The 25,230-nt window shown below is 44.5% G+C and overlaps 1 protein-coding gene across 2 annotated transcripts in view; it reads right to left on the bottom strand.

Moving 5' to 3' along the window:
- MVB12A (multivesicular body subunit 12A) overlaps nt 1-25,230 on the bottom strand; it is a 32,917-nt gene that overhangs the window by 5,455 nt on the left and 2,232 nt on the right. For both annotated transcript variants that reach the window (XR_012235969.1, XM_073598817.1), the window contains exons 3-7: nt 24,431-24,529; nt 7,603-7,696; nt 4,906-5,035; nt 1,699-1,830; nt 436-524 (exon numbers count right to left, since the gene is read on the bottom strand). Coding sequence is in view for 1 of the 2 variants with exons in the window: in XM_073598817.1 (XP_073454918.1) it covers nt 436-524; nt 1,699-1,830; nt 4,906-5,035; nt 7,603-7,696; nt 24,431-24,529 (544 nt within the window). In the remaining variant the exon portion in view is untranslated. The remainder of the gene's footprint in view (nt 1-435; nt 525-1,698; nt 1,831-4,905; nt 5,036-7,602; nt 7,697-24,430; nt 24,530-25,230) is intronic.

Raw genomic sequence — 25,230 nt, 5'->3', positions numbered from 1 at the left:
CTAGAGAGTGCAAAATCTGGTTCAGCTGTGCATGAAAACTAATCAGCTTCTAGTTTTTTTTTGGCAAAAAAGCTGATTGGCTACCATGCACAGCTGCACCAGTTTTTGTAAATCAACCCCAAAGTATGTGGGTTTTGTTCGTTACATTCATTCCAAAATGGAATGTTAAAAGCAAACAAAATTTTGAAGTACTTTCAAACAACAATTCGTCCAGTCATCGAATTTTCTTAGGAAGGTTTGCCTGCGTATAGCCAGCTTAACAACCAATTCTCATCCCAACTATTTAACCCTTTATACTACACCGTATTTATGTTTGTATCTTCTCTTTCCTCTTAGGAAAAAAAATTTCATTTCCCAAACAATAAAGGCATTACATGTGACCCCCAGCTATTGGATGGAGGCTACTGTTTTACACCACCTATATTGACAACTCACCACTTATTCCATAGACATTGGACTCATATATAGGATGTTCAGTGATGGAAGATCCTCGACTCAGTTTTGGAGCAGGAACTTCATTTTTGCTGTGGTTGGAAAAAAAGACAATTTGCAAACAGTAATGTTAAAGTAAATCAATGGTCTTTTTTTTTTAAATACACTATATTACCAAAAGTACTGGGACGCCTGCCTTTACACACACATAAACTTTAAAGCGGAGGTTCACACAAAAATTGAACCTCCGCTTTTCGGAACCCTCCTCCCCTCCGGTGTCACATTTGGCACCTTTCAGGGGGGAGGGGGGTGCAGATACCTGTCTAAGATGGGAGTCTATGCCTCTTCCCGTCCCCATCGCGCTGTCTGCTGGGACACACACGGATCCCAGAGACAGCGGGGACCAGTTAGGAAGCGCAGCGCGACTCACACATGCGCAGTAGGGAACCGGGAAGTGAAGCCGCAGTGCTTCACTTCCTGATTCCCTTACAGAGAATGGTGGCGGCAGCACCCGAGGACCGAGGAACGATTCGGTCTCGGGTACCAACATTGCTGGACCCTGGGACAGGTAAGTGTCCTTATTTTAAAATTCAGCAGCTGCAGTATTTGTAGCTGCTGACTTTTAAATTATTTTTTTTTCGCGGGACTCCCTCTTTAATGGCATCTCAGCTTTAGTCCACAGGGTTCAATAATGAGTTGGCCCATGCTTTGCAGCTATAATTGCTTCAACTCTTCTGGAAAAGCTGATTGGCTACCATGCACAGCTGCACCAGATTTTGTACTCTTCGGTTTTAATAAATACACCCCATTGTCTTAGGGAGAGAGAGAAATCCCAAATTTTACAAGCAAATCTTCCAATGAAGATCCTCTGCTACCGCTCTAATCACAACTATGGAAGCTCAGCTCAGCAGACCCAGAAACTCTTGGAGCTTCTCCTAATGGTGCTCAGATCAGCAGAGGTACCGAACACAGGTCCCCTAGTGCATTCTATCGAGATTCTAACAACATCTACTGCTCACGTCCAGAGGAGGGGGAGGCTTTTTTCCGCTGAAACGCGTTGCTGTATTTGACATTAACCAAGTTTGTATAAGTGATACAAACATTTGTACTAGGCACCCCCCTCAGTACACATCCAAGAGTTTATAGCACACTGTTTTAATGACAAGTTTAGTTTAAAACAGGAGTTAAAAAGGAAGCTGAATGGAGACACAGGCAGAGCATTGGGGGGGTGGGGGACAGGGGTCTTACCAAGTCCAGGACACTTACACTGGCTGAGCTGGACTGTTGGAGTCTAGAGAAAGTCCTCTGACACCCGTCGTAATATTTCGAGGCTTTGGTGTCGGTTTGGGGGAAGTTACTGGAACCTTCTTGCACCATAAAGCCAGGCCGCTCATATCACTGTGGGTAGAAAACACAGAAAATAGAGTTGATATAACACTGAAAAAGATACCCATATAAAATGGTAAGTATCTATGATGTCCATTCTTTAGATTCTCCAATTTCTTTTCTAACCAGCACTAGTGAGAATAAAACTATTGGTGTCACCCATTCTATTTTCCAATTTTGGAACTGGGTTTAAAGGCCTAAAGAAAATAGGTACTTCTGGGGGAATCTGGAAACATTTTTATTAAAAGTGACTTTTCTGTCATATCACTGGTCTACAGGAATTAATTCCTAATGTGTCGGAATATACAGTAACAAAATAATCTTTTAGAAAAGCTCCACCTTATTAAAAAAACATTTCATGAGCTCCAATCAGCAAATTTGGCTAGGCTGAGAGGATGTCATCAGTTTGCTGCCAGAAGCAGGAATATTTCCTCAGTCCCCCCTTTCCTTAGGTGATCAGCCTGCAACATCGTTACATGTGGCGAATCAAAGGTGAGAGGCTGGAGCAAGAAATTCTCTGCACAGGCGGCAGGATTTACGGGATTGTGTCATCTCTGTGCTGGAACTTCAGTGCAGGGAGTAGATTTTGACCCTGGGTGAGGACTAAACATAGATGCATAGCTCCCAACTGTCCCTGATTTCGAGGCACTGTCCCCCATTTGGAGCAATGTCCCTCTGTCCCTCATTCCTCCTCATTTTGGGCTGATTTATATAGATGTACCATATATAAAATGCACTTTTTATCAAAAAGTGTTTTCCAGCACTAAACCTTTTATCCAATTTCTAAACTGCTGCATTTGTAAATTCCAAAAGCCAATATCAAGGAATAGCAGTGGTAAAAAAAGGACTTGTGGGTTTAACCAATCTTGTTTTTTTGTACAATTCTCCTTTAAGGGGGCGTGGCAAGGGGTGTGCCGATGCCTGCATACTTTTGCTGATAGATGTCCCTCATTCCCATCTCAAAAAGTTGCGGGGTATGTTGACGGCCATAAATATTTTAACCACTTCAGTACTTAATGCAGTTTAAAAACTTCCTACATTTGCCTTAGTTTGTCTCTGCATCTTTGAAGGCTGCCATTGCTGACCTTTCCTTTAAAAATTCAGAATTTTACTTAGAATGCAAGTCAGAAGGCAGGATGATCAGATTTTCCAAAAGAAGATTAGTCATGGGGACTCTTATATTTCTTCGTAGGGAATTCCTTTAAACAGGATTCAGTTTCAATGGCAATCACTGGGATTGTGTGCCGCATTTTACAGCAACGTAGCGGTTTCATTAAACATTATGATCTCTTGTGTTCCCATAATAAAAATGTATGTCCGGGGGAAAAAAAAAAAAAAAAAAAACACATATTCAGCACATCTCTGAGTCACATGTACATTTCCTCATGTTTTGCCTCTTTAACCACTTGCCTACTGGGCACTGTTATCCCCTACCCGCCCAGACAATTTTCAGCACTGTCACACTGAATGACAATGGCGCGGTCATGCAACACTGTAACCATATGACATTTTTATAATTCTTGAGACAGATATTGCTTTCTTTTGCTGGTATTTAATCACCACTGGGTTTTTTTATTTTTTGTTAACAAATGAAAAAATACAGAAAATAAAATGTAAAAATTATTTTTTCGTAGTTTGTTATAAAATGTTGCAAACAGGTAATTTTTCTCCTTCACTGATGTGCGCTGAGGCTGCACTGATAGGCACTGATGCTCTTTGATAGGTGTCACTGATGAGGAGGCACTGACTTGGCAGTACTGGTGGGCACTGTTGGGACTGCACTGAAAATCAGGAAACTGATAATCAGTGCCGATGTCCCTTTGATGCAACCCAGTTATCGGCTCTCTTCTTCTCGCCTCACACTGTCATCATGAGGAAAGAAAAGCTGATAACCGGCTTATGTTTACATCTGAGATCAGTTGTCATTGGGCACAGCTGATCACGTGGTAAAGGGCTGCTGTGATTGGCCCTTTACCCTGATCTGTGATCAGTCCAAAGGACTCAACGATCACAGAGGGTGGTGTGCATGCAACGAAACCATGGCAAGACGTCCATGTATGCCCTCATGGCAAAGTAAGCTTGTGCTGTAGCGGTCTTTCGACTATAGCGTGGGCGGGAAGTGGTAAAATTGCAGCAATACCAAAAAAATATTGTTGATTTGCCAAAAATCCAGTGAGCTCTGCCGCACTAAAATATCAAAATGTGATATTAGCCCTACCTGAATTTACCCCATTCTGGACTATAGAAAATATTCCCTCTCCTAATCTCTAGAACTATATATATATAAGGGCAGTAATCAGGAAGAAGAGTTGGGCATAGTGGTGTGTTGTCAGCTCAAACAAGTCAGAAGCTCCTGAATTCCTGGCAGATGAAAAGGTATTTTGTATTTGTAATATTTTTAAAGAGTAGCTAAAAAGTCCCACAGTTAAAAACCGCCAAGGTTTTTTTTAACAGAATAATTGTGCAAAGCCAAAATAAATAAAGAAAAAAGAAAAAAAATTAAATATTTTAATGTTAATCATCAGTGGCTGCTCTATGGCCATAAGAGAGTATCACGAGATCGAGAAGAAGTAGGGAGGAAGATGGCCAAGGCAACATGACAAGAGCCCCAACCCCCTTCCCAGCCAACCAGATTAAGTTGCTTAAAAGTGGTTCTAAAGACTGAAGATTTTTTAACTTCATGCATTCATTGTATAAAGGTGAAAAGCCGTCATTATGCAGCTCCCCCGGCAGCCCCCCCCCCCCCCCAATACTTACCCGAGCCCAATCACAAGCCAGTGATGTGATGAGAGCGGCTGCTCTCCCAGGTCTCTGCTTCCTCACTGGCAAAGAAACACAGCTGATGGCGGGGGAGGGAGGGAGGAAGCGGTGTGGTGGGGTTAAGTATGACTTTTTTTTTTTTTTAATTTATAACCTTTAATAAATACCTTTAATATTTAAAATTTAAGGAATAAAACATTGACAAACCTTAATTTACTGCAGAGCACTGTACACGTTAATATCAAGCCAGGGTAACTTTTCCTTTTTAACAAGACTTTCAGTGAAAGATGAGGAAATACTACAAAGTACATTTGGCCTGTCACATACCCAAGTCGTGTATATGGTGCACCAAGCGACTTATTCTTCACAGTCAGTTTAAGTTCAGCAACGGCAGATTCTGCAGTATGTATTGGAGTCAGTTTCATGCAAAGCCTTTTCTTCTTTGGCACAGTAATCTCTGAAGAGGCAGGAACAGTGAGTGTAAAAAAAACAAACCTAACCTAAAAAGACTTGGTAACATCTACAATGGTTGTTGGACCTGGTAACTCCTCATATAGTCTTTAAATCCAAACTAAATCCTTTAGGGCTCATTTACACTATATGCAGTGATCTGCATTTTCTGCACAAAACGCAATCTCTGCTAGGACACATAGAAAACAGTGGTGCCTCAATCACAATACAATGTTGCGTTGATATGCGGTAGAGAAAAATGCAAGTTGCTAGTAATGAAAACTGGCTAAATATAGCAAAAACAGTACTGCTTCAATGTATAACCACATCCATGGATTGCCAGATCCTTCATGTATAAACTTCAATAAAAAGGACAATATCTATCTGAATATGTGGCTCACATAATGGTTAACCAAGCTCCGTGGTGCAGGGAATGATATCAGATTAGGTTTACCATTTGGGCCTGGAAGCGGACTTCCCTCCAGGGATTAGCCACCCCAAAGAGCAGCATCATTACTCCTTTGTCGCCATTTCTCTTTTTTACATCATTAGGACCTGGCGGTCTCTCCTTGCTTCTTCAGCCATACCCATCTCACCCCCTGATGAGGAGTCGCAGACGTTGCACGTGCACATAGAGAGGTCTGGGGCGGAGACCATTTACACACAGTTCTATGAATAGACAATAGTATTGCCTCATTGGATATCAACAGCACATATCCTAGGGGGCATGACATGTTTCCTCGATTCACAGAACTGTACTATATGCAAACAGTCACATAGCTACATCTCTCCTTGTGCATGCACGAGGTCTGCGCCAGGCCTCTTTATGTTAATGGGAAGGATCATCCACCTGCAACACAGTCCCTAAGTGTGCCCACAGATTTTATATTATAATATATACATACATACACACACACACACACACACACACACACACACACATACATACATACATACATACATACATACATACATACATACATACATATATATATACACACACACACACAAACATATACATACACGCACACACATATGCAGTATTTCACAAAAGTGAGTACACCCCTCACATTTTTGTAAATATTTTATTATATCTTTTCATGTGGTATAACTGGTATAAGTTATAACACACTTGCTCCCATTCGTACCTGAGCTGCAGTGCTGCCAGCATTGCAGAGGTTGAAGGGGTGGGGGGTCAGCCTGTCAGTGCTCAGACCATACCCCACACACAGCATTAAATTGGTCTGCATGGCTGTCGTCCCAGAAGGAAGCCTCTTCTAAAGATGATGCACAAAAAACCCATAAACAGTTTGCTGAAGACAAGCAGACTAAGGACATGGATTACTGGAACCATGTCCTGTGGTCTGATGAGACCAAGATAAACTTATTTGGTTCAGATGGTGTCAAGCAGGTGTGTCAGCAACCAGGTGAGGAGTACAAAGACAAGTGTGTCTTGCCTACAGTCAAGCATGGTGGTGGGAGTATCATGGTCTGGGGCTGCATGAGTGCTGCCAGCACTGGGGAGCTACAGTTCATTGAGGGAACCATGAATGCCAACATGTACTGTGACATTCTGAAGCAGAGCATGATCCCCTCCCTTCGGAGACTGGGCCGCAGGGCAGTATCCCAACATGATAACGATACCAAACACACCTCCCAAGACGACCACTGCCTTGCTAAAGAAGCTGAGGGTAAATGTAATGGACTGGCCAAGCATGTCTCCAGACCTAAACCTTATTGAGCATCTGTGGGGCATCCTCAAATGGAAGGTGGAGAAGCGCAAGGTCTCTAACATCCACCAGCTCTGTGATGTTGTCATGGAGGAGTGGAAGAGGACTCCAGTGGAAACCTGTGAATCTCTGGTGAACTGCATGACCATGAGGGTTAAGGCAGTGCTGGAAAATAATGGTGGCCACAAAAAATATTGACACTTTGGGCCCAATTTGGACATTTTTACTTAGGGGTGTACTCACTTTTGTTGCCAGCGGTTTAAACATTAATGGCTGTGTGTTGAGTTATTTTGAGGGGACAGCAAATTTACACTGTCATACAAGCTGCACACTCACTACTTTACATTGTAGCAAAGTGTCATTTCTTCAGTGTTGTCACATGAAAAGATATAAGAAAATATTTACAAAAATGTGAGGGATGTACTCTTTTGTGAGACAATGTATATACTGTATGACACTATGTTTGCCAAGGTCTGTGTGGTCTTTGCAGAAAATATTCTCAGAGGGTTAAACACAGAAGGTCAGATGGTCCCAAGGAGTGATTAGTTGGAGGAGTACAATCCTTAGCTGATCAGTAAAGCACAATTGTCAAGCTCCTGCTAACAAATCGCTCCAGACACAATACAAACATCCGGTGTAAAATATAATTATGGGATAATGAGTCAGCTTGGCTAGGGTGATTCAAGCACTATGTAGTCTTGGGTTATAAATCAATAACAGGTTATTCAGGAATCACATGGTCTAGGCAAGTTATACCAGTATTATTAGTCAGATAAAACAGACACTATATGTTTGTATAAATGTAAGTGTGGTGTTATAACATATGTTCTATCCAAATACTTACTTGGATCTATGTATTCCCCGATAAAAGCATATCCAACCGGTAAAGGGGACTTTTCGTTTAACATAATAACATCTGTGATCACCTGTTCTATATTCTGGAAATAAAAAAAAATAAAATAAAAAAAACAAAACACACAATGTGAAGATCATTACTGTTTGTAGAGATTGCATTTTCTCTTAGCAATTCATTAATATACAACTGCAGGCACAAAAACAAAAAATAAACTTGCAGTGTACCCCACCAGTTACATTTTCACTAAAGAATCACTGAACGCAAAAAACTTTTTTTTTTTAAGTTTTAGGGAGAGGGATTAGAACACCTGTCATTTTTTTTCTTTTTTTTGCTGTCTGTGCCCCCATTGGGGAGATTTACTCTCTTTCTCTTTGTCCTGTTTACCATTATCATCAAAAGCAAAAAAAAAAAAAAAAAAAAGCACAAATTTTTGGTTAACATTAAAAACAGGAAGAGAGTGGAAATCTTCAAATGGGGTCACTAGTTCTGGTGACACACCCTGGATTCCTTCACTTCGGTGGAATTTCTTCTAGTTTTGGCTATGGGACAAGAACTGGGGGGAAATCACCCCAAGGGACACATGGCAAAAAAAAAGAAAAAAAAAAAAAGAAAAAAAAAAAACACGACCCTAACAAGGGTTATAACCCTTCCTTGTGCTATTAGAAAAAAGTTTTGCCTTTAGTTATACCTTAAGTCTAGGGGTAGAGGAATAATGTGTAATAAACAGTTCTGTCTTTCTGTGCGACTGTCCCCCCGCAGCCTCCTTTCCAAGGTGCTCCCAGCCACAGTCCCATTCTTACATCCCTGCATAAAAATGGAGGACTAATAGCCTTGCATTGTACATGATGACACTGAACCCATGGCCCGGAGCAGAAGAGGGAAAAGGAGAGCACTGAGGGGAGAAATGCTGTAAACACAGCATCCTGGACTGCCCCCCCAACATTATCAAGCATATAACCCTTGCAGTGCTGTGGGGCGCCACTGCTAGGGCTTTATTTTTATTTTTTTTGGGCTTTAATGTTTTATAAAGTTTCTTATCTAATTCTAATAACTTTAGTTAACCACTTACCTACTGGGCACCTAAACCTCATTCCTGCCCAGGCCAATTTTCAGCTTTCAGCGCTGTCGCACTTTAAATGACGATTGCGCGGTCATGCTACACTGTACCCAAATTCAATTTTTATACTTTTTTTTCACACAAATAGAGCTTTCTTTTGGTGGCATTTGATCACCACTGGGGTTTTTATTTGTTGCCAAACAAACAAAAAGATATCAAAAACTTTGAAAAAAAAAAAAGTTTTCATAGTTTGTTATAAAATTTTTCAAACAGGTAATTTGTCTTCTTCATTGATGTGCGCTGGTGAGGCTGCACCAATTGGCACTTATAAGGCGGCACTGATGGCTGGCACTGGTAGGTGACACTGATAGGCAGCACTGATGGGCGACACTGGTAGGTGACACTGACAGGCAGCATAGGTGGCACTGGAGGGCATTGATAGGTGGCACTAGAGGGCACAGATGAGGCGGTGGTGGCTCTCAGTGTTCGGACCAATGTCCCTTTGACAGAAGCCAGTGATTGACTTTTTTCTCTTCTCCTCGCGCTGTGAGCGTGAGAAAAAAAAACTGCAGATTACCGGCTTTGTTTACATCACGTGATCAGCTGTCATTGGCTGACAGCTGATCATGTGGCAACGTGTGTTCAGGACTGCCACGATTCTGCCCGCGATTCCAAATCGTGGCAAAACGCAGGATACATTTGCGATGCTATTACTTCTTAATGGCACTCCAATCATGGTGCGATTTTGGCACGATAAATTGCGCTGCAATTGTGGCAAAATTGCAACACGTGAAACTTGTCACTCAAAAAGGAGCGATTCCATCTGTGATTCAGATCGCCTAGGTGTGAATGGAGTTTTATTATATTGCAGCTTACTAATTGTTAGATGTGAAGACTGCATTGGTTTTCTTGGCTTTTTTTCTGATTTATTTTCATCAGATGATTCAGATGAAGCAGTTACAGGGTTGAAACAAATCACTTAACACTGGCCGGGGTGACTAAAATGATTAGCTTCTATTTATTCATGTAAAACCTTTATCCCAAAAGGAGAAAACAATCTGTAACTGCAGTGTGAGCTGGAGTTTGGCTTCAATTTGTTAGTGTATCTAAATCGGCTAATACATCCAACACTCCCCTCCCAAGTGGAGGCAGATTACAGGTAAAAAGAATGTGGGAAAAATAAAACTAATGCCACTATATCTAATGATTGGTAAAGTTGCAACATATTACAATTTTGGTTTGGGGTTTAACACCGCATTAAAGTTCATCTGAATTCTCCTGTCTGACAGTCTAAACCAGTGGTTCTAACTCTCAGTCCTCAAGTACCCCCAATGGGCCATATTTTCAGGTTTTTCTTTACTTTGCACAGCTGCTTTAAATCAAGATCAATTACATGGTATTGATAAGAACTATTTTATCTAAGGGAAGTACAACAAAACATGGCCGTTGGGGGTTCTTGAGGACTGAGGTTGAGAACCACTGATCTACACGACTCCTAAATGTAGTTACTTGATGCACAAAGCCTCATAAGGAAAGCAAAAAATTTCCTTTACTTCCCCTGTCTGAGCCAAATCCTCCTTCATTTGTGTCTCACGGACTCCCCCTCCCAGACACTGCAGCTCACATTTGGAGGGTTTCAGCGACAGAGGCAATATTGTCAATCCAGAAAGAAGTGGGCAAAACCAGTCCAGATGATGAGTGACAAACTACAATGATGTGTTCTGCAACGTCATCGACCTGTAGAACAAACAGGCACAGCCGCCATGAAGGTGGCAACTCTGCTCTGAAATCAGGAGCAGTGCAGCATCATTGACACACCATCACAGGAAGCTGCATTAGGTGGACTTCACTGGCAGGATCAACAGGTATTTGTGGGAATTTATGAGGGGACCAAGATACATTTTGGGGGGGGGGGGGGGGGGCATCCTTCTTTCTTCTCTTATGTTGACCTGTGATCATTGCTGTTAGGACCATAGAGGGTTTGTCACCCTGTAACCCCTTATACCCAGAAAACTTTATACTCACAGGTTAAAAAATGTTTTGACTTTTTTTAAAGCACTGAAAACCTGTTATTTTATCATACCCTGATATGATGGATGAAATTTCGCTAAATGTTTTAATAAACTGAAGAAATTTACAGAGATAATTGCTGAATGCTTAAAGGACAACTCCACTTTCGTAGGAAAAAAATAGCATATATATATATATATATATATATATATATCTATCTATATATATCTATAGATAGATATATATCTATATATATATATATATATTAGCCAATCCAGTTGCTACAAAAGCCATATTGTAGTTCATTGTTATTAAAAATTGCCTTTCCTTTTCTGCAACGCTGTCATTTTCTGTGAAATGCAATGAAATATGTCAACACAGAGGCATTCTGTACACAGTTGGTATATAGAAGCTCCCCATCCCCAGCCCCCCCAAAATGTAATTTCCTGCTTGTGTAATTGGCACACTGATTTTCCCGGAAGTCTGCAAAAAAAAACAAGTCAGAATTTGGGCATCCTTTGTAAGTAAAATGTCATTTTTAGTGAGATACTCCTCAAGGGATCCTGCCATTAGAGCCCTGCTAGAGGTAATTAATAATTATTAAGTCACATTAATTTTGTACAGGGACACAGAGAAATATTTTTTTTTTCAGAATAACCAAAAGGTAGGCATCTGCAACAAAATTTGTCAAATGACAGCAAATTTTGCCAAATGACAGCTACAGCGTGGGTTTCCGGTGATGGGAGGGCGTCATTAGTGGGTGGCGTGCTCTGTGACTGCCGAGTCCTTCCGACTTGGCTGATCACAGAACAAGATAAAGGGCTAATCACAGCGGGCCCTTTACCACTTGATCATCTGTCAGCCAATGACAGCACCGCTGATCACAGAAGTAAACAAGCTGGTTATGGGATTTTTTTCTCCTTACGATCAGCGTGAGGAGAGAAGCAGAAAGCCGGTTAGCAGCTTCTGTTACAGGGACATCATTCCCTTACTCCGTGCTTGCCAGTGCAGCCAATCGATGTTCACAAGTGCCACCTATCAGTGCCCACCAGTGTTGCCAATCAGTGCCTCACCATTAGTGTCACCTGTCAGTGCTGCCTATCAGTGCCGCCTTATCAGCGCACATCAGTGAAGGAGAGAAAATTACCTGTTTGCAAAATTTTAGAACAAACTACATTTTTTTTTTTTTTTAATTTTCGATATTTTTTTGTTTCTTTAGCAAAAAATAGAAAACCCAGTGGTGATTAAATACCACCAAAAGAAAGCTCTATTTGTGTGAACAAAATTATAAAAATGTTATATGGGTACAGTGTTGCATGACCGTGCAATTGTCATTCAAAATACAACAGCGCTGAAAGCTGAACATTGGCCAGGGCAGGAAGGGGGTATAAGTGCCCAGTAGGCAAGTGGTTAAAATCCCTGCAAGGTACACAGATCACCCAGAGAAGAATGTTTTTTCTCCACAATCATGGAATTACTATTTAACCACTTAAGCCCTGAAAAATTTGCCCCCTTAATGACCTGGCCATTTTTTGCGATACAGCACTGCATCGCTTTAGCTGACAGTTGCGCGGTCATGCGACGTTGTACCCAAACAAAACTGACATCCTTTTCCCCTAAAAATAGAGCTTTCTTTTGGTGGTATTTGATTACCTATGTGGTTTTTATTTTTTGCGCTATAAACAAAAAAAAAAAATGACAATTGTCAAAGAAAAAAACATTTTTTTACTTTTTGCTATAATAAATATCCCAAAAAATAAATAAAAGAAAACCACGTTCTTCGTCAGTTTAAGCCGATATGTATTCTACATATTTTTGGTAAAAATAAACAAACAAAAATCACAATAAGTGTATATTTATTGGTTTGCGCAAAAGTTATAGCGTCTACAAAACAGGGGATATAGTTATCGCATTTTTATTATATATATTTTTTTTTTTACTAGTAACTGCGGCAGTCTGCGATTTTTATCGGGACTGCGACATTGCAGCGGACAGATCCGGCACTTTTGACACTTTTTTGGGACCACTGACATTTATACAGCCATCAAGGCTAAAAAAAATGACCAGTTACTTACCGGTAACTGTGTTTCTGGGAAGTCTTCCAGGACGGCACCCTGAGAGATGACTGGTCCACCTGACAGGAAACACAATCAATCAAAGAGGTTAAAGCACCCGCCTCTCCCAGTGCTCCTCAGTTGTGACAAAGTATTGACCCACACCAGTGCACGAGAGTGAAGAAAAAAGACTAACACCACCACACTCTATATATTAGACATACCTAAACAGAACAGGTGGGAAGTAGGCCTGCCGTCCTGGAAGACTTCCCAGAAACACAGTTACCGGTAAGTAACTGGTCATTTTCTCAAGTCGTCTTCCAGGACGGCACCCTGAGAGAGGAGCAAGTAGCTCATGCCTACCTTAGGGCGGGACAACCGCTTGCAGGACTTTACTGGCAAAAAACAGATCTTGAGGAGACAGTAACTCCACCTGTAATGCTTCAGGAAGGTGTTCTGGCTTGTCCAAGTAGCGGCTTTACATATCTGCTCCGGCCCTTTCCGCCCAAGAGGTTGCCAGAGACCACGTGGAATGTGCCTTGAGGTTCCTAGGGGCTGCCTTACTGGACTACTCATAGGCCAAAGAAATAGTGTGCTTAATCCATCTAGCTATGGATGCTTTACTTGCTTGTTGGCCCTTCTTTTGGCCGGAAAAGTTAACTAAAAGATGGCTGGACCTTCTAAACTCCTTAACTTTATCTAAGTAGGAAAATAAACAACGTCTGACGTCCAGACAGTGTAAAGGAACTTCCCTTTCATTCTTGGGATTGTTGCAAAAGGAAGGCAGCACTACTTCCTGAGTTCTGTGGAACTTAGATGCTACCTTAGGGAGGTACAGGGGGTCCTGCTTAAGCATCACCTTGTCCTCTAATAAACGAAAAAATGGCTCCTTAATCGAGAAGGCCTGAATCTCACCTACTCTCCTGGCAGATGTGATTGCTAGTAGAAAAGTCAACTTAAAGGTGAGGAACCTAAGGGGAATTTGTTCTATACATTCAAAGGGAGCCTTAGTTAGACTTTCCAACACCAAGGTAAGATCCCAAGGTGGAAAGCTAGACATCTTGACAGGGGACAACCTCTCTCTGACCAAAAGGAATCTCTTGATCAGGGGGTCCAATGCCAAGCTTCTTTCCAAAAAACAGGATAGGGCTGCGACTTGTACTTTAAACGTCTTGGTTGCTAAACCCTGATCTTCTCCATCCTGGAGAAATTCCAGAATGGCGGGGATCTCTTGTTGTGAAGTTCCTCTCGCTTGACACCAGTGAGAGAAAACTCCCCAAGTCTTAACGTAAATACGCCTTGTGACCTGCTTCCTGCTAAGAAGAAAAGTATTCACTACTCTGTCCGACAGGCCCTTTTCCTGCAGGTTCCGCCCTTCAAGAGCCAGGCCGTCAGCCTGAAGGAGAAGGTCGCGCCGAACAGGAAGGTGAAGAGGCAGGGCTATGGACCAGCGCTGTAAGGTTGGAAACCAAGCTCTCTTGGGTCACCACGGGGCTATCAGAATTAGATTGCCCTCCGAGAGAAAACCTTAGTTAGACTTACCGGTGACGGTATTTCTACGAGCCTTTCAGGACAGCACCTTGGAGAGAGCGTAGCTCCACCTCTTAGACAGGAAACACTGCGTGACAACGCCCCTTTAAAAGCAGCTGCTTCCACCATGCCATCAGTTGTTACCGAGAAATCCTCCGACATGCTGGAAAATATAATCAGACAATTACCAGGTCCTATAATTATACTTTACATATGATAACCAAGGGAGGGAAGTAGGCTGCTGTCCTGAAAGGCTCGTAGAAATACCGTCACCGGTAAGTCTAACTAAGGTTTTCTCCCTTCGCCTTTCAGGACAGCACCTTGGAGAGGATAACCGAGAAACTTACTTCAGGGTGGGACTACTGCCTGCAAAACCTTCCTACCAAATGATTGGTCCGAGGCTGATAGTAGATCCAAGCGGTAGTGCCTTATGAAGGTCGAAAAACTGGACCATGTGGCAGCCTTGCAGATTTGCTCAGGAGATGCCCCAGCCCTTTCTGCCCATGATGCCGCCACTGCTCGAGTAGAATGAGGTAATACCCCTTCCGGAGGTTCCAGACCCAAAGATATGTATGTCTCTTTGATGGCCTGCTTTAACCATCTTCCAAGGGTGCTTTTGGAAGCTTTACCTCCTTTGTGAGTACCTTCCATTAAAACAAAGAGTGAGGATGACTTTCTGATTTCCTTTGTTCTTTCCAGATATTTAAGCAGGCACCTCCTGACATCAAGGGTATGGAAAGCTTCTTCTCCTGCTCCCGAAGGTAAAGGACAAAAAGTAGGGAGAATGATTTCCTGTGTACGGTGAAAAACTGAAGCCACCTTTGGTAGAAATGCTGGATCCGTCCTTAAGACTACCCTATCCTGTAGACATCTCATGAAGGGCTCTTTAATTGAAAGGGCTTGTAACTCACTAATTCTACGTGCGGAAGTTACTGCTACAAATAAAATAGTCTTTAACGTCAAGAAACGTAATGATGCTTCTTCTATGGGTTCAAACGGTGCCATAGTTAGACCCTGAAGAACTAAAGATAAATCCCATTTGGGAAAACTAACAACAGGTCTAGGCTTTACTTTTGCCATTGCCCTAAAAAATCTGATTATTAAAGGTTCCCCTGACAGGGTTCTTTCCAAAAAAACTGATAAAGCAGCTACCTGCGTCTTGAGCGTACTTGCTGCTAACCCCTTCTCCAATCCCTCTTGAAGAAATTCCAAAACTGAAAATGTGGTACGAAAATCAAAGTTTTTACTGGAACACCAAGAATTATAGATCTTCCAGACTTTAAAGTAAATGTCTCTCGTCACTTTTTTTCTACTTGCAAGAAGGGTAGAAATAAGCCTCTCTGATAAACCCTTTCGTCTTAAGATTTGTTCTTCAGAAACCAAGCTGTTAGTTTGAGGTAAGCTGGATCTGGATGGAGAATTCGGCCCTGACTCAACAGGTCTGTCCTGATTGGTAATCTCCAAGCAGGTTTCACTGAGAGGTTCATCAAGGTTGAAAACCAGGGTCTTTTTGGCCAATAAGGAGCTATTAATATTAGCTCCGTGGACTCCAATCTGAATTTGGCTAACACCTTTGGTATCAGTTGGAACGGGGGAAAAGCGTAGGACAGATGGAAGTCCCATTTGTGAGCTAACGCATCTACTCCGAGAGCTTGATCCTGTCTCTGAAGAGAGAAGAAGACTGGTATTTTTGCATTTTCCTCTTTTGCAAAGAGGTCCACTTGGGGATGACCCCAACTCTTGGAAATCTTTTCGAATAATTCCTGATTGAGAGACCACTCTGCTTCCCTTATTTCTTTCCTGCTGAGGAGATCTGCTAAGGTGTTTTCCGTCCCCTTTAGATGGACTGCTGATAGAGAGGCCACATTGTTCTCTGCCCATCTTAGGATCTGATGCGCTAGACCCATTAGGGTTTTGCTTTTTGTGCCCCCTTGCTTTGTTAAATATAATACTGTCGTCATATTGTCTGACAATATTTGGACATGTTGATTCACTAGAAATTCCTGGAGGGAGAGGAGGCTTAAGTGAACAGCCTTTAACTCTCTCCAATTTGAAGATCTTCTTGCTTCTGGTTTGGTCCAAACTCCCTGAACCGTTTTTTCTTCCAGGTGAGCTCCCCATCCCCAGGCGCTGGCATCTGTAGTCAGCCTTCTGGTTACCGGAAAGACCCAAGGAAGCCCTTTTGAAACGTTTCCTAGGTTCCTCCACCACCAGAGAGACCTTTTTGCTCTTGCCCCCAAGTTGAATTTCTTCTCCAGAGGTTCCTGGTATGACCAATTCATCAGGATATCCGATTGCAGAGGACGGGAATGCAATCTGGCCCACTGTACCGAAGGAATTGCTGCTGTCAACAGACCCAGAGCAGACATGGCTTGTCTTACAGAGATCTCTGCGTTGGATTGAAGTGTTATCAGGGTCAACTGCATCTTCTCTATTTTCTCCTGGGGTAGAAAAATTTTCTGTTCTATCGAGTCTATTTCGTACCCCAGAAACCTTACCCTTTGAGATGGAATTAAGTTTGACTTCTGAAGATTGAGAAGCCATCCCAAACCTCTTAAATGTGTTTGAACTGTCTGTAGGTTGACCTCTACTTGACCCCTTGAGTCTGCAAACAGTAGCAGATCGTCCAAATAGGGTACTATTGAAATCCCCTTCAGTCTCAGGGGCTCCAAAGATTCCGCCATCACTTTTGTGAATACCCTGGGAGAAGAGGAAAGACCGAAAGGCAGAGCCCGAAACTGCAGGTGCCAAATCTCCCCTCCCCCCAGATTGACTGCAAGACGCAGGAACCTTTGTGATGGGGGCGCTATTGGTATATGGAGATAGGCATCTCTCAAATCGATGGAAGCCATATGACATTTGGGGGTTAGCAAATTCCTTACTGAGAAAATCGTATCCATCCTGAATTTTTTGTATTTTATGGATCGATTTAGAACCTTTAAATTGAGAATCAGGCGGAACTTTCCTGATGGCTTTTTGACCATAAAAATGTGGGAGTAAAACCCCTTCCCCTCTTGATCTTTCGGAACCTGGGAAATGACCTTCTGTTGCATCAGTTCCTGTAACAGAGACTTCATGGCCAGAGCCTTTTCCCGATCCTTTGGCAGGTTTGTGATGTAAAACCGACTTGGGGGGCTTTGTGAGAATTCCAATTGATAACCCTTTTTGATTAACCCCAGAACAAAAGGACTCTTTGTTGTTTTTTCCCAGATTGGTAAGAAGTCCTGTAGTCTCCCCCCTACTAGATGGTCATTGTTTTTTAGGGGTTTGTTCTGGGGTTCTAAAGAGTACCCCACCTCTACCTCTTCCTCTCTGAGAAGACCAGGGTCTCTTCTGTGTGTGGTCCTTTTCCTTATCGGTTTGTCGAAAAGGACGAAAATTTTTCCTCTGCTGTACCGTTTTCTTCTTCTGTGGGAAAGCTTTCTTCTTGTCTGCTGTCCTGTCAAGGACAGTCTCTAGTTCTGGCCCAAACATCAGGTCTCCTGAAAAGGGAATTCCGCACAGTTTTACTTTAGAAGCTGAATCCCCTGACCAGGTCTTTAGCCAGAGTGCTCTTCTTGCTGAGTTAACAAGCGCAGAGGACCTGGCTGACATCCTGATAGATTCTGCAGAGGCATCTGCCATATATTTTACTGCCTTAAGCAGGGTAGGGAAGGACTCCAATAAGTCCTTTCTGGAGGTACCTGCCACAACATGATTTTTAAGTTGCTCTAACCAGCACTCCAGATTCCTAGCCACAACCGTAGCCGCCATTGCTGGCTTAAGATTAGCTAGAGATGAGTCCCAGGCTTTCTTCAGTAGCCCATCTGCCCTCTTATCCATAGCATCTTTGAGAATACCCATGTCCTCAAAAGCTAAATCAGTCTTCCTAGATACTTGAGAAAAGGCAGCGTCTATTTTTGTTTTTTTATTCCACAATAGTTCCTCATTCTCCTCAAAAGGAAACCTCCTTTTGAGGGTTTTAGAAAAAAACTGTCCTCTCTCTGGGTTCTTCCATTCCTTTTTAATAGTGTCTGTTAACACTTTATGCACAGGGAACACCCTGTGTTTAATTTCCTCCAGCCCCAGGTACATCTTATCATGCACAGACAGCTGAGCCTTTTCTTCCTGGATCTCCAGGGTAGTATAAATTGCCTTGAGTAATTCATCCACCTCCTCAAGTGACAGCTTATATCTAGATGATCTTGACTCTTCTTCCACCTCCTCCTCCTCAGAATCAATGGTTGAGGGTGGAATGCTTTCCCTTTCCTCCTCCGACTCACTTTCCACCTGTCTGGAAGTGGACTGAGGGAAACTGGAGTGAGAACTCTGCTCTTGGCTGGAACTCTGGCCGTGCTTTACAAGGGAACGCACTGTCCCTAGGGCCTCTGCTAACTCCTTCCTCACAGAAGATAAGAGCTCTTTGCACTCTTGTGAGGATTCTTCTTTTACTAAATCCACAATGCAGGATTTGCACAGTGGTTTGGGCCAAGAGTCCCTTAAAGGATTTTTGCATGAGGGGCACTTTCTCCCTGTTCTCTCTGATTTGGCAGTAGCTTTCTGAAACAGAGAAACAAGAAAAAACCCAGGTCCTTTAGAACTAAGGCTTCAGAGAAAAGTAGTACCTCCAGCCAACACCCTAAGTGCCCAGAGTCTCACTCCTTTGCTGAACTGCTAATGGAAACTGTTACCCCATAGCAGACAGCAGCAGGTTTTGAATAACCACATCAAAGATAAAACACCCAGTGATATAAAAGGAAAGAGGTGCCACCGCACCTCTCCTACCTGGGCCTGGCCGGGAACCTGGGCGCCTGCATCCGCCATTGCTGCTGACGATTCCGCTGTCTCCATAGTGCAATCCGCAGCTGCTGCACTGTGTACTAGGCTCCATGTGCCAAACAAAAGGAAGTCCCGGCCAGAGGACCCGCCCCTTCCTCCTGCGTTCCAGCAGCAGGAACCAATCGCTGCTACGCCCCGCCGGAAGTATCCGCCCACCGGAACTGACATCACCTGCTGTCCGGGATTCGGCGCCGCCATGCAGAGGCCTGGCATGGACGCTCTTACTGAGCACAACCGCGGCCCCCCGAACACCCCGGGTGGAAAACTTCCGGCAGACCATTACTCCTGTGAGCCGGAGAAGGAAGGGACACCGGAGCACCCTCCTCACGTAAGGGAAGGAGCTGGGTTGGTCTGAGTACCCAAACGTGGAGGTCCTGCCAAAACCCTCTCCTTGGAGAGAGCGCAGCCCCTCTGGTTCCCCAAGCAGTGCTTCCACCATGGCGGAGGAAACACTAAAACTGATGGCATGGTGGAAGCAGCTGCTTTTAAAGGGGCGTTGTCACGCAGTGTTTCCTGTCTAAGAGGTGGAGCTACGCTCTCTCCAAGGTGCTGTCCTGAAAGGCGAAGGGAGAAATACCTTTTGCAGAACTCTCGGGATAAGCCCCAGGGGGGGGAAAAGCATAAGCCAACCGGAACTTCCAAACCTGGGCCAATGCATCTATCCCCTCCGCGCCCATTTCTCGAGCAAGGGAAAAGAACCTCTTTACCCTTCTGTTCTCCCTGCAGGTGAAGAGATCTACCTCTGGAATGTCGAATTGCTGGCATACCAAGGAGAAAACCTCTGGATTCAACATCCATTCTCCGTGCAGAATCGGCTGGCGACTGAGATAATCGGCCTCTATATTCAGAGTTCCCTTTATGTGAACTGCAGAAATAGAGAGAATCCTGTGCTCTGCCCAACCCAAGATCTCTAGAGACAGAGCCAGGAGGGACGTGGATCTGGTGCCCCCTTGATGATTCAGAAAAGCCACAGCTGTGGCATTGTCTGAAAGGATTTGAACTTCTTGGTTCTTGATTCTCCCCTCAAACGCTTTTAACGCCTTTCCGACTGCAAAAAGCCCTCGAAAGTTTGAGGAGGATCCTCTCTGACTCGAGTCCCAGGACCCCTGAACTTTTAGATCCTCTAGGTGTGCCCCCCACCCCCAAGAACTTGCGTCTGTCGTTATTCTGAGAGGCTGAAGCTGACCCCAAAGGAGACCCCCCTGAAGCCTCTGAGGAAGACGCCACCAGTGAAGAGATTCTTTCACTTCGACCGGAATGACGACCTTTAGGTCTAGAGAGCTCCTTTTCTTGTCCCAGGAGGATAAGAGGAAATGCTGGAGGGTCCTGGAATGTAGTTGTGCCCAAGGGACTGCAGGTATAGACGCAGTCATTAGGCCCAAAACTCTCATAATACTCCTGTATGAGGCAGTTCTTGCTTCTAGCAGAGAAGTGGCGGCTGAAATTAGGGCCTCTACCTTCCTCTGAGGAAGAATTAACCTTTGTTCCGCTGAATCCACCAGGAATTCCAGGTACATCTCCACTTGGGCCGGAACCAGCAAAGATTTTTCCCTGCTGATGATCCATCCCAAAGATTCTAAGGTCTCCATCACCTTGCCTAGGTTTAGAAGCAGCTGATCCCAATTCTGATTGTAAATCAGAATGTCATCTAAATAGGGGATCAACGTTATTTCCTGGAGATGTAGAAAGGCCACTACCTCTGCCAGGACCTTTGTGAAGACCCTTGGACTGGATGCCAGTCCAAAGGGGAGGGCCGCAAACTGCCAATGCTGAATTCCCTGTGGGGAGGCAATTGCGAACCTCGGAAAAATCTGATGACCCTGAAAAATAGGGACATGGAGGTAAGCGTCTTTTAAATCGAAGGTTACCATGAACACATCCTTGAGGAGGTGTCTTCTAAGGGAGTACACACTCTCCATGCGGAACTTCTTGTACCGCAAAAAAACATTGAGGTTCCTTAGATTTATTATAAGACGATATTTTCCCGAGGGCTTGGGTACCACAAAAATGTGGGAGTAAAATCCCCGACCTGTTGGTCTACTGGGACCGGTACTATGACCTCCTGACTGGCCATCTCTTCTATGTTCCGTAGGATGCCTCCTGCCTTGCAGGGATCCTTGGTAAGGTGGGTCAAAAGAAACTTCTGGGGAGGAGGGGAGAGAAATTCTAACTTGTAACCCTCTCTTACTATCTGGAGAATGTGGGGGCTCTGCGTGACTCTTTCCCACTGAGGGATAAAGTGGGAAAGCCTTCCCCCTACTGGCAAGTCATTTGGCGGACTTGTCACCCGCCTTCTGGCTAAAAAAGAGAATACCTGATTTCTGCTTGTCCTTTCCAGCTCCCCAACGCCTATTAGGGGAGACTTTTTTATCTGAGAAGCGGTTCTTTGCTTGGGAGCCACGAAAAAACCTCTTCCTGTCTCTTCTTGGTTTAACAGGGAACTTTTTCCCTTTTTCTGTAGATCTAGCCAAACCAGTACCAAAAAAGAGTGAACCCTCAAAGGGGAGGCCACAAAGCCGGGTCTTTGATGAACTATCCCCATCCCAGATTTTAACCCAGTGGGCTCGCCTGGCTGAGTTCAATAAGGCACCAGATTTAGCGGTAGCACGCACTGTCTCAACCGCAGCATCCGCTAGGTATGTGACTGCACTACCTATGACTTCCAATGAATCTAAGACCTCCTTAGACTTCGTGGTTCGGGACACATGGTCCGTGAGTTTACATACCCACATGTCCGCATTTCTTGCAATGCAAGCTGAGGCCAATGCGGGGCTCGTAGCCGCAGCGTTAGCTTCCCAGGCCCTGCGTAAATTGGTTTCTGCCTTCCGATCCATCTGATCCTTTATGTTGCCCGTGTCCTCAAAGGAGAGATAGGACTGTATAGACACTTGAGCTAAGGAGACGTCTAATCTAGAGGTCTTAAAAAACTTCTCCTCATTTTCTTCCAAAAAGGGGCACCTACGCTTCCACTTTTTGTATTTCAAGAGCCTCTTCTCTGGTTCCTTCCATTCCCTCACGATAACATCTTTAAGGGCTGAATGTACCGGAAGAACCCAAGCTTGTGGCTTAATTAAGCCTCTGTACATCCTGTCCTGGGCAGAGACCTGCTCAGTGGGCTCCTGAATCTCCTCGGAAGCATAAATGGCCCTCAGAAGGCCCTCCATGTCGTCGGCTGAAAAAATATGCCTACTAGACCTGGAGTCCTCACCCTCCTCCTCCTCCTGGCTGTCTGCTACCCCCTCATTCGAAGATCTCTGCTCAAGAGATTCGGATTCTAGTTCCTCTTCCAATCCTGGGAAAAGAAGTACTTTGGTATATCCCTGACACGTTTAGATCCTCTAGAGGACGCGGAGCCCTCTGGGAGGAGGCGTCCTTACTGGTATGGGCCTCTGACTCCCTCGCCTTAAAGGAGGATTGAAACGCCTTTAGGGTGGAGAGCATCTCAGTTTGAACCGTGAGGAAATCCTTCATGATCTGGGATGTCTCCTGTTAGCTTCTGTATGCATTTAAAACAGAAAGGTTTAGGGCAACTTGGGGGTAACCTATCGTTACAATTCCCGCATCTTTTAGAACGGGTAGTCTTAACGGGACGGCTGGCAACCTCACAGGTAATGGCATCGTCCCCTGAAAAAAAAAATACACAGGCATAAATATAGCACTGTAATACTCAGAGGAGAAGAATTGGAGTATCCTCCCCCATCTAAACCTCAGGTGGCAGGTCAGACTCACCCCCCGTGGTCTCCTCTATAGCCGTGGACCCTGTAGGTCGCTCCTCATGTTCCATGCTGCACAAATAGCCTGGTCTGTAGGAGAAATGGGAGCCTGCTCCAGCTGGATTTATATCTCCTTGTTATGATGAGCAGCTGTGCCTTTTCCCCCTTTCACCATGCTGATGCCGCCGCCATCTTGCCGTAGACCGGAAGTGACACGGGCCACGCTGAGCTCACTTCCTGTGTAGTGGAGGAAGTGATGTAACACCACACCACTCCTCCCCTATCCTCAACAAAATGGTGCCGAGCGCCCACAGGACACTTATAAGTGCAGGCACCTTCCCCCTCTGCTGACACTCTGCACAGCTAGGGGGGATAAGAACCGCGCAAGCTCCGGGAGGGTGGGCAGGGAGAGCCAACGCCGTGGAGCATGAAGCCAGCCACCTTCCTCAAGGCAGCTGTCTGCCCACCCTGACCAGCACCTCTGCACTAGGGGAAAAGGTAAGACAAACTCACCGCCCAAGAAGGGAGGAGAACCAGGCTCCTTTTCTGCATGGCCACTGTGCAGGTAAGGAGAGGAGGCAGGAAGACAGGCCCCTGAAGTTCTGGGTACACCACTGTACCCAGGGGCCTTCAGCTCTCAGGGGGGTTTCTTCAGCTTGCATTGCCCCCCTGAGGAAAATATAGGGGAACCCCATCCAGGAAGGATAAAAAATATCCGGCCAGACCCAGAGGCCACCCAGGCATTGGTCCAGCTCCCAGGGGGGAGACCACCAGCCCCAGGCTCGGGTCTATAGATAAAATAACAAACGGTTTCGCTGTGGGGAAACACAATCAAAAACTGAGGAGCATGGGGAGAGGCGGGGCTTTAACCTCTTTGATTGTTTTTTCTGTCAGGTGGACCAGTCATCTCTCAGGGTGCCGTCCTGAAAGACGACGTGAGAAAAACACACTGATTACTGTATAAATGCCATTGGCAGAGAAGGAGTTAACAGTAGGGGGCGATCAAGAGGTTACATGTGTTACCTAGGGAGTTTTCCTAACTGTGGGGGGATGGGACTGCCTGGGGGAGGAGAACGATCGTTGTTCCTAAGCATTAAGGAACAACTGATCAGTCTCCTCACCCCTGACATAACGGAGATCTGTCTCCGACCCAGGGGAACCAACCTGCCGCAGTATAACCGCGGCAACTGGTTGGGAACCAGTTAAAGTGGATCTGAACTCAAAAAATGATGCCCATTGTGCCCAAGCAGTACCCTGAAAAATCTACTCTTTGTCTGAAAATTCTTCTGAAAACCTACAGTGCACTTCCTGGGATGTGAGGCTGCCTAGGCACTCCTGTGCCGTATAGGCTCATAGCTGTATATGTACTGATGACACTATTGTGCTGCTCACTGTTCTCCTTTCTGGAGGCTCTGACATCAGGAAGCAAAACCCTGCCTCTAAACAGAATGGCCACCTCCACACACAATACAGAGCAAAGTACAAGGGTTCTTTAAAAAGTTTCCACACATTTTTGTTTAACTCCATTAAATAAAAAAAGAGCGTAAACTTTTTGAAGTCCCGTCGTATAATACACCAGTAATGGGGAAAAAGATCAGCTGCAGGGATGTTTTGCTTAAAGAATTTAACAATACCTCTGATGTTGACTCGGTGCTGCAAGTCAGATACAGAGCAGATTTCTGATTAAATCCCTTCAGAAAATTGGCAGATGCTCCTTCCACGGTGGCTACAATCTGTGGGAATATCAAATCAAAGTAAGAAAGCAGAAATAAAAAGTACAAAATTGATATCAACACCGAGACAATCCCACTATTTGTAGCTTACTAGCTGTAGTAGAGTATTGGTGTTAGCCACTGCACTGACGAATGAAGAAAGTTTGGAGTTCAAATGTTACCCCTTATTGGCCGATTTAAAGCATCACTTAACTTACTAAAGGAAGTTCCACTGCATGTCCTCCTCTCCTCCCCAACAGTACTGAATTTATTTATTTCTGGGAGCGGATACCTACAGTACTTCCATTTGGATTGCCTAGGCAGTCCAAATGGAAAATCGTTCCTCTACCCCAACCCCCCCCTCACTTCTCCTAACCTCCTGGGACACATCACAGGTCCCAGGATGCTGCAGGCCATTCAGAAAGCGCAGCGGGGAGCTGGCTGCGAAGCTGCAAGGAGTCACAGCCAGCAAAAATAACACACGTTATTTTTATTTATTTTTTTACCTTTTTGGCATGTGTTCTTCTGGACTTCCGTCTCATGTCGCAGCGGCGGGTTACATCACTTCCGTGGTTTTATCTCGCCCGCCCCCCCCCCCCCCCCCGTTGCCTTCTGGGACTTGTGTGTGTCACAGAAGACGATGGGACCATTCAGGAAGTGTCACGCGACTGGTGCATGCACAGTACAAAACCGGCAGTGAAGCTTGAACTTGCAATGCCAGC

The sequence above is a fragment of the Aquarana catesbeiana genome, linkage group LG09 (assembly GCF_042186555.1).
Source record: "Aquarana catesbeiana isolate 2022-GZ linkage group LG09, ASM4218655v1, whole genome shotgun sequence".
Lineage (NCBI taxonomy): Eukaryota > Metazoa > Chordata > Amphibia > Anura > Ranidae > Aquarana > Aquarana catesbeiana.
The sequence above is the reverse complement of the archived record's forward strand: the minus strand, read 5'-3'. Positions and strand labels throughout refer to the sequence as shown.